The 9,248-nt window shown below is 48.1% G+C and overlaps 2 protein-coding genes across 6 annotated transcripts in view; both read left to right on the top strand.

The window, feature by feature from the left end:
• Positions 1–248: 248 nt before the first annotated feature.
• ATP5MC3 (ATP synthase membrane subunit c locus 3) lies at positions 249–3,578 on the top strand. The gene is made up of 5 exons (XM_071561991.1): positions 249–326; positions 402–479; positions 1,446–1,523; positions 1,878–2,071; positions 3,334–3,578. Exons 2-5 carry the CDS (start codon positions 441–443, stop codon positions 3,446–3,448), a joined length of 426 nt encoding a protein of 141 aa, XP_071418092.1. The 5' UTR covers positions 249–326; positions 402–440; the 3' UTR covers positions 3,449–3,578.
• A 4,130-nt stretch (positions 3,579–7,708) lies between these two features.
• Positions 7,709–9,248, top strand: part of ATF2 (activating transcription factor 2) — a 48,217-nt gene continuing 46,677 nt past the window's right edge. Inside the window, exon 1 of one of the 5 annotated variants that reach the window (XM_071562816.1) lies at positions 7,709–7,798. The gene's annotated coding sequence lies outside the window, so the exon portion shown is untranslated. Of the gene's footprint in view, positions 7,799–7,867; positions 8,077–8,156; positions 8,263–9,248 lie in introns of those variants that run through there. The other 4 variants (XM_071562818.1, XM_071562812.1, XM_071562813.1 and 1 more) reach the window with 4 other exon arrangements.

Raw genomic sequence — 9,248 nt, 5'->3', positions numbered from 1 at the left:
CCCGGCGACCGGCACCCGGCGACCGGCACCCGGCGACCGGCACCCGGCGACCGGCACCCGGCGACCGGCGACCGGCACCCGGCACCCGGCACCCGGCACCCGGCACCCGGCACCCGGCACCGAGTCCCCGCCTCGGGCGCGTTCCCGCAACTGCGGCTGCGCAGGAGAAGCGGCGCGCGCGCGCGCACCACACCCCCCGCGGCCGCCAATGGCGCCGGCACAAAGTGACCTTGGCCGCGCCCCGCCCCTTCCGCCGCCCGGGCCCGCCGCGCCTGCGCAGAGCGCGCCCAGCCTGCCCGCCGTCGGCCCAGCGCGGCAGCCGCACGGTGAGCGCCGCCCGCGCATCCGCGCCCATCGCCGTCCCCGCCCGCCGCGCCCTCACCCTCTCCCTCTCTCCGCAGAGACGCCACATCGGGACCCCCGGAACGCCGCCCGCTAAGATGTTCGCTTGCGCCAAGCTCGCCACCTCGCCCTCCCTGGTGAGTGGGGACCCGCGGGGGCTCCTGCGCCTCCTCCGCGGCCGCGTCCCGGGCGGCAGCGGGGGCCGTGACGGCCGCGGGGCGCCCGCGGGTCGGGCGGGCTCCCGGATCCCGCGGCAGGGCCCTAGGACGAGCCCGTGCCAGCGCCGCCCGCCCGAGCGCGGAGGGGCGAGGGAGAGGGGTCGGGTTGCGGTGGGGCCGCGTTCCCCTTCCCGCCCCTTGGCGGGGCCGGGCCCCGTGCCAGGGTCAGGGGCCTCCGCAGGAGCGGGACGGCAGCGCCGCCGGCAGCGCCGGGGCCTGGTGCGCTCCGCGCCTCGCTCTAGGTCAAATTCCAGCCTGTTGCTTGTCCTGTGCAAGGCCGGAAATTTTTGTCCTTGCAGAGACAAGAGGCTGTCCTGCATGAAAATGTTCCCTCTGGCCTGCAGAACGTCTGGCTTTGCATAGTGCAGGCACAGGTTTCCCCTGCAGGAAGAGCTTTGTGCAAGAGCCAGTATGACCTTATGCTGCGGGGAGCCCAAGGACACATGCAGGCCGCTTGTGAAAGAGGATTCATTCATTTGTGTCTTGCTAGTTTTAAAAGTCTAGGTTACACCTGTGCATTTAACAACTTTGAAATTCATTTTCATAGCTTTTATTTTTTCATTTCAAAATGCATATCACTGCCTACTGATCTGTCAGGCCTTTTTGTCGCTGTTTTCCTGCATTGTCTGTCAGTATAATGCATGCATGGGTTCATTGAATGATGTTGCTATTTGGAGCAGCATCTGCTGAAAACGGTGCTGTCAGATTGCATGACAGTTCTTGCTTCTGTATCATTTATTGTATGTCCGAACTGTGCAGACATGGCTGCCTTTCAAGGAAGACAAATGGCTTAGTAGCTAATAGCCTTATAATCTTACAGACTATTGTATGGAACAGCTGTGATCAAATGTTTCTTCTTTTATAGTTTTTTCCCTTCTCTTGCAGATCCGTGCTGGATCAAGAGTCTTGTACAGACCAATTTCGGCATCTCTGTTGTCTAGGCCAGAGGTCAAGAATGGAGAGGTACCTTATAAACAAAATTCTGTATCTTCTTAAATTACCTGGTGAGCCTAAATGTCCTCAACCTAGAGTTCACTTGCACTAACTCCAATACCTATAGTGTGAAACTTGCTTTAAGTCAAACACCTGATAATACTTGTTGCTGTCTTGCTGTTTGCCCTAAGAAGTCTTTCACATTTGAAGTTGATGCTTTTGGGTGGAACAGGCAACATTCATTCTGAAATGTTTAACTCTTACAGTGTCATCACTTGGAAGAACTACACATTGGATTTAATACAACTTTTAATACTGGATAATAACACTATCACGTGGTCTTGTGCTCTGAATATAATGCTTTTTCTTGTTTGGTTTTCTTAGGGCAACTCAACAGTTAATGGGGCCCAAAATACTGTCTCCCGACTAGCACTTAGAGAATTCCAGACTAGTGCTATCAGCAGGGACATTGACACTGCTGCCAAATTCATTGGTGCTGGTGCAGCCACCGTAGGTGTGGCTGGTTCTGGTGCTGGTATTGGAACAGTCTTCGGTAGTCTAATCATTGGTTATGCCAGGTAATCAATCTCTTTCTCATCTGAAACTCTTAATTTGTATGCAGATGTATCTTGAGACAGAACCCCCAGATCACTAAGTTGTAGTAAGGATGTTGGCACTGTAATAAATTCTGTTAATGATTACTGTTACTGATAAACAGACCTGAATAGAATCATAGGAAACTGTACTGTATTCATCAGGATGGCTCTGTTAAATTCAGAACTTTGTACATTCTACCTGGAGGAGAGCCATGAAAGAAATTGCCCCATTAGAATTGGGTGGTCTTTCAGTCACTGACATCCAATGTTTCAGCATTCAGTTCCAGAATTGAATTAAGAATCCAGCCTGGATCTTTTCCCTTGTGAGGGGAAAAGTCCTAGAGAAAAACAGTCTGAAAACTGGTAATAAGGCATGTGAGTCTGTGTGGTTTAGTCTCCATAGTCAGGATTGTTGTTTAGAAATCGGTGCTTAATTCAGTTTTCTAACTTACTCAGCTTTGCATCTCAGATTATGTAATTACTTAATCAAATGCGTTACCATTTCTTTGAGAAATCTGAAGGGGGTGAGGGTGGGGGTTTTGTAGTAGGGATAAATTTGCAAATAATTTTACAGCATTTCTGTAATAGAAATAGTTCACAAGAGCAGAACTGATACAGGCATAGAAAAGGTTTCATGTCCTTCATTACTCTTTCAAGCAGTAAAGACTGAAGTCTTGTTTCTTAATAAAGATTTTTAAGCCCTGCTGAAGACAAGGAAGTTCACTTTCATTGAAGGAACAAGTGTTTTCAGTACAAAATTAATGTATTGGTTTTTGAATTTTGGCTTGAACGTATCAGTAAGAGGTTGTAGAGTATTACTTCATAATTTTATATTGGACGATTTTTTCCCCTCACTTCTTGAAGGTATTGTATTTTTGCAATAGAGAGCTGCTTAAAGCATTGTACTCATAAAATTCTAAGAGTAAAGTTCTCACGTCACAGATGGGAAATAAATGTCTAAAGCACAGTACTGATAGTTTCTGCATGGGAGAATGTAGCGAAGGGAAATTCTAAAGTATGTGTGAGTGTAGTCACAAAAACTGCTCATTTAGAAACCCGCTATACCATCTGTGTAACCTGAATGTGCCAGCTCCTTTGTTGTCAATGAAATCCTTGCAAAACAATTGTTCTCCTTGGATTAATTGGATTTTCCTGTTGTGTAGCATGGAAGTATGAGGTTAAACTGTATGAAAAACATCTTAATTGTAAAGATGAAAAGGCCTTACACCTTCACTTTCTTTTAGAAATCCTTCTCTGAAGCAGCAGCTGTTCTCATATGCTATCCTGGGATTCGCGCTGTCTGAAGCTATGGGTCTCTTCTGTCTGATGGTTGCTTTCTTGATCCTGTTTGCCATGTGAATGGAGATCTGCCTGAAATACTGGCATTGGAATGTAACTGCATTTTATGGGACTCCCAAAATGTTGGTGTCATGGAAATTGATGCTATTTCCAAAGTCATTTCATTAAAGATAACAACTTTAACTGACAACCTGTTTGCCTGCATTTATTGTTTTTCTCACTAGGATATCTGGAAGATAGTACTTTGTCGTTCAGTCGCCTTGGATTTCTCCTGATAATGATGTATTGCATAGGACCCTCCAAACAATGACTTTAAACGTTTTATTTATTGATATAGGATGGTCATGTTGCTTGTTCGTTAAAATTCATGGGGCTTATCTTTAAAAGATCACAGGATGCAGAGATTAAGTGTGAAAGGCTGTATTGCTGGCCTTGTTCCTTCACTTGGGTTTTAAACTTCCAGAGCTGTTTCTGTGTACAATTTTTTTTTCTCAAGTTAGCTGGCACATAAGTTGTTCTGGCACTTGATAGAAGGAGCTCAGCACAAATCCGTGATAGTTACAAGAAAGTTCTCTTTGTATCATTTTCAGCTTCAGTAAAAATTTTGATTACTGTGGTAAGTTTTCCACTTGGATCTGACCCCTGTACCCTTAACAACTATTTTAGTTTGGTCCAGGGCGTTTAATTGTGACAAATTGATAGTATACTCTCAGTTACTGCTTTCTTAGCTACACATAATTAAAAGGAAGAGCTTCCAGCCTGCTAATGCTGTAAAGTCAGCCCTGCATTATCTTGCAAATTCTTTTAAGAGAATTAAGATCAAAGCATTTTTGTTAAAAAATACTGCTGTAGTATCTGGCTTTCCTTTTCACAGTATTTGTCTTGTAACAATCAGAATGCATTTATGGTGTCATTTGCACTTGGAGCAAAATACTGTGTGCTACTGTACTAGCCTGGTGGGAAGGTTGATGGCATCCCAGACATCATTGAGAATATTAAATAACTGATCATTTGAAAATTACAAACTGAACTTTGTAAGAATGTAAGCAAGCTTGCTAAATGTTGTGTCATCTTGCTATTAAGTGGGTAATGACTGAATTAAATATAGAAAATTTGATCTGTCTATCCTGTAGGAAATGGAGAAATGGTTACTGACTCTCAGATCAGTGCAAGGTGCAGGTAAGATTTTGTTTTCATCTGAATTAAAAAGTACCAAATTGGTTTCATAGAGATAGGGTTCAGTGCTGGACTTTGCAGTGTTAGGTTAACAGTTGAACTTAATGATCTTAAAGGTCTAAGAGACCTTTCCTTAAAGGTGTATTCCAGCTTAAATGATTCTGGGATTCATGTAGCCTAACTTGGACTTTACATGAGAAGTAACTTTCCCGGTGTGTTCTAGGAGAATACAGTCATCTCTGATACAGACAATATCCTTTTATATATGTGAACTTAAGGAGTATAGAATAGGTAGCATCTTTAAGTATCAGCTTTATGACAATATTAGTAGTGTTTTATATGACAAGATCTGAAAGTGGGGGTTTTGAGGAGTGAGAGGGGGTAGGAGATGAAAGATATTGCAGATATCTTCCATGTGGTCTTATGCTCATGCAGTGTTGATTTTAGGAACTTGCTATTACCTTTTCTCATAAGCTGTTGAGGTGCAGAGCTGACATGCACTGCATTTACCCTGGACTAAGGCTAATCTGTGCACTGCTCTTCTGGTAGGTGGTGACTAAATTTCTTCTGTTCTCTCAGTATGCAGAGATGTCTGCAGACATCTGAGGTGTCAGTCTGTAATTCCTAAAATCATGGGCAGTTTAATGGACTGGCTTAAGTCAAGCTCCAGATTTCCATATCAATAGTTTCTGGATTTACAACCCGTCTTTTCCCATGTGCTTCACCCTGTCAACATGTACCCTTTTTCTTGTGATCAGCCTTTCCTAAAAGGCAGGGGACACTGCCTGGATGTTGTTAAGTGTTGTAGCATCTTCCCAGGCTTTTTACCTTTTAACTCAGACTGGTGAACTTAGGCCACACTCAAGCAGAATTGCTATTTGGTTATGCCAGTCATGAAAGAATCCGATCTGGGTTTTACAGATAGAGACTAATCAAGGAGTTTAAAAACATGGCAACAAACCTTCAGACAAAGGATTATCCTCCTTATAGAAAATAAGGGGCTTAGAGTTAACAAGAGATGAGCAGATGTTTACAGCTGAACTATCACAGATCATATTGAATCCCTTTCTCTATTCCTCTATTTTTCCTGTTCTTAAAAAACAGCCTAGTTGGTCAGTTTGAGTAGTCTGCAAAGAGCACTCTGTTTTCCTAAAATGCTCACAAAAGTGACAACTGTAAACACATAAAAGATTTTTTTTTTTACCAACTCCCCCCACCCCCCGCAATCCAACGTCTTTGCACTGACAGAGGAGCAACAGGCCAAGGTCTCTTCATATTCACTATAACAGTTCACATCAAGAAATCTTTACAGGTCAGGGAAACTGAATCTAAAGCTTTGTGAGTTGATACTGTAGGCCTCACTTCCCTGAAACCTTTTTCACAGTTTCTTGTGATACGAACTATGCTGACCATAGAGATGGTGAACTCATGAAAATTCATACTGTAGATTCTCCAGACCCAAGGACTGTGTTCATGTTTCATTGTTGAAGATTAAACTAGCTGAAGCAGATTGTTGAAAATTAAACTAACTTCATTGTCTCTGAATAACTTCTGCCTACTGTCCCAGTAGATCAGACACGACTCCACCTCTGAAAGTGGTGTGCACAGCCCTGTTACTCTAACGGCTAATGAAGGAAATGTTTATGTTACCAATTATGCTCTTAAATTACTGCTGCAGGTAAAAGTGATTCATCCTTTGCTCCAGGTACATGTGAACAACGTGCTGCTGGTTTTTTCCTTTTCTGTTTTTCCCTGTTTTTTGCACCAATTTCAGACTGAAGAAAGGTACTTGCAGTTGAGTTTTTTTGTTTGGGTTCAGGACTGCTGTTGCAATGTGATGGTGGAGCTAAACCACTGAAAAATACTTGTTTCCAGTACAGCTTTTAGTTGCTCTCTGAAGAAAGAAGTAAGATCTCTCTGTTGCTCTCTTCTGCACTCATATTTGAGTCCTTTGCAACATGCTACATAAAAGAGTGATTCCACCTTTAAGTAAACAGTGTGGTTTTATGCAGTGCTGCTTATCCTACCGTATCTCAAAGAACTTTGCAAAAGTGCTGTATAGTGCCCACCAAAACAGTACACAAGAAATGAAACATACTACATTGTCTTTTGCAGGTTTAAAGAAACTCAGAGAAAATGTTATTTTACTGGAACAATACTACTTTTGTAGAAAACACTTCAATTTTACAATCTCATACTTCTGGGATCAGTTTCAGAACCAGACAGTTTCAAATGATACACAGGCACAGAATTAAACTTCATCTGTGATTAAGAGCACGTACTAGCTAACTCTCTTGCCATACAGGGTTATTCTTTTAAATAATCCAAAATGCTTTTAGTTCCTTCTGTATAAAATACAGGTGTTTGCCATCATTGTACAGTGCTGCTGCATGTTTGATACATTAACTAAGATGAACTTTTACCAGAATCACAGGCACACATCAAGCTCTGGCCCTGAGTTGTGTGTAAAGAGAGGGGGAAACTAAGGGACTGTAGCCAGTACAGGGCTTTGGAGGGCTGATTTTTCCACAAGTTGTGTGACAAGCACATGAAGACTTGGCATTGAGCAAAGCCTTGCAGCGGTTTGGTCTCTGCCTGCCGTCTCTTGCCTTCCCATCGCAGGCGCTGGCAGCTCCGCCAGCAGAGCCCGGGCGCTCCATCCCGCGCTCCCACGGCTGCCCCGGTGTGGGGGCAGCACAGGTACGGCCCGGCTCTGGCGGCGGAGGAGCCGCAGGGTTCGGGGCCTTACCGGGCTCAGGGCGGAGCTCCCGCAGGACTCGGGGCCGGGCCGGGCTCAGGGCGGAGCTCCCGCAGGGCTCGGGGCCGGGCCGGGCCCAGGGCGGAGCTCCCGCAGGGCTCGGGCCGGGCTCAGGGCGGAGCTCCCGCAGGGCTCGGGGCCGGGCCGGGCCCAGGGCGGAGCTCCCGCAGGGCTCGGGGCCGGGCCGGGCCCAGGGCGGAGCTCCCGCAGGGCTCGGGGCCGGGCCGGGCCCAGGGCGGAGCTCCCGCAGGGCTCGGGGCCGGGCCGGGCCCAGGGCGGAGCTCCCGCAGGGCTCGGGGCCGGGCCGGGCCCAGGGCGGAGCTCCCGCAGCCGCTCCCGGCCCAGGGCGGAGCTCCGGCCCTGCCTGCTCCACGTGACCGCTCCGCCCCCGCCGCCGTGTCAGCGGCGCTCTCGCGAGAGGTGACGGAAGCCCGCGGGGGACTCGGCCTTTAATGTGCGGTGCGGGCGCGTTCCGGGTGAGTTTGTAAACACGGCCCGGCCCGGCCCGGCCCGGCCCTGCGGCCCCTCCTCCCTCCGCGCTGCGGCGGCGCCGGCCGGGCGGGGGCGGGGGCGGCGGGGCGGGAGCGGACCCGCGCGGCGGTGGGCGGGGGATGCCCGGGAGGCAGTAACATGGCGCCGCCGCCGCTCTCCGCGGCAGCCCCCTCCCCCAGCGGGGCCTGCGGCTCCCGCCGCCCCTAGAGCGGAGCAGGGCGGGGCGGCGCGGCCGGCGCCGCGGACACCGGTACCGCCCGAGGTAGGGCCTGGTGGGGCGGGCGGGCGAAGGGGCTGCAGCGTAGCCGGGAGCGGGGGCATCGCTGGGACCTGCCCCGGCCCGGCCCGCCGCAGGGGGCGGGAGGAGGGAGCAGCCAGGCCTCGCCTTTCCGCCTCGTCTCAGCTCTGAGGAGGCCTCCGCCTGCATCCATCATTGCTGTGGAAGGAGGTCTCTGTCCGTCCCGGTGCTTGTGGGGAAGGTGCCGAGAGGGGTCCGGGTGCAGGGGGTGTCGGGCGAAGGGGTAAGAACAGCTTTTTGCAGCAGAGGGAGGTCTTGGCCTGGCTGGATCTGGCTGTGGACGTGGACCTCCTGGACCAGTTGCCCCATTGACTTTGATGTTGTTATGCATTATGGCTGTCCTGAAGATTCCGCGTGAAAAAAACGTCACAGACCCTCAATTAACGATGGCTGCACGGTGTTATAGGCACAAGTGTTTTATGCCACGATGCAACCTGATGTTTGTAGTTGGGAGATGTGTGTGCTGCCATGTTGCTTCTGCAGTCTTGTTCATTCTGTAGTGTTTTTGTATCTCAGTTCTTGGAGGGAGATCCATAAATGTGTTTTCATGTCCTGCCCATGCACTGTGTCCCTCATTTGCATTTCCTTACCTCTCTGTCGCCCAGAGATGTTTATCTTCAAATAGTGATACTGTCACCTGTTTCCTTGCACTGGAATGAGAAATTCGAATAAAGCTGAAAATTCTGAATCATCTGCTACTTTCTAATATAATGACCTCGAATATGGCCAGAGTGTATTTTATTTTACTTTTAAAATGATAGTTTTGTTTTCTTGTCATATTTTATACATGGCAGTGAATGTCATGTCCCCAGCTCTTGCTGAGTGCAAAGCCAGATAAGAGTTAATTAAAACAAATGTTCTTGAAGTTAAGGCAATAATACTGCTGGTTCTATGTTAGGTGCTGAATTCGGTATCAGCTGATAGGATGAGGACCAGGCCTTGTTGTCCTGGGCTTCCACAGGTGTTCCAGATGGGATTTCTTCATCCATCCACTGAAACAGGTTGCTGCCTGTTAATGGACATCCATTGCAGACCTAATTTCAGAGGGGCAAACTGTAGCTGAGCTGAGCATTCACTTACATTCTTGTGTCTTTAATTCTGCATTCCAGAATCAAAATTGTTATCTTGTTAAAAAA

Source organism: Pithys albifrons, chromosome 8 (genome assembly GCF_047495875.1).
Source record: "Pithys albifrons albifrons isolate INPA30051 chromosome 8, PitAlb_v1, whole genome shotgun sequence".
NCBI classification, from domain to species: Eukaryota; Metazoa; Chordata; class Aves; order Passeriformes; family Thamnophilidae; genus Pithys; species Pithys albifrons.
Note: the sequence above shows the minus strand (reverse complement) of the source record. Positions and strands in the feature narration are given on the sequence as shown.

Bases quoted from the DNA above. Each gene is read 5' to 3' on its own strand.
- ATP5MC3 (XM_071561991.1), top strand. From the start codon at position 441: ATGTTCGCTTGCGCCAAGCTCGCCACCTCGCCCTCCCTG. The intron at 1,524-1,877 runs GTACCTTATAAA...TGGTTTTCTTAG, and splicing joins CAGAGGTCAAGAATGGAGAG to GGCAACTCAACAGTTAATGG. The intron at 2,072-3,333 runs GTAATCAATCTC...ACTTTCTTTTAG, and splicing joins CTAATCATTGGTTATGCCAG to AAATCCTTCTCTGAAGCAGC.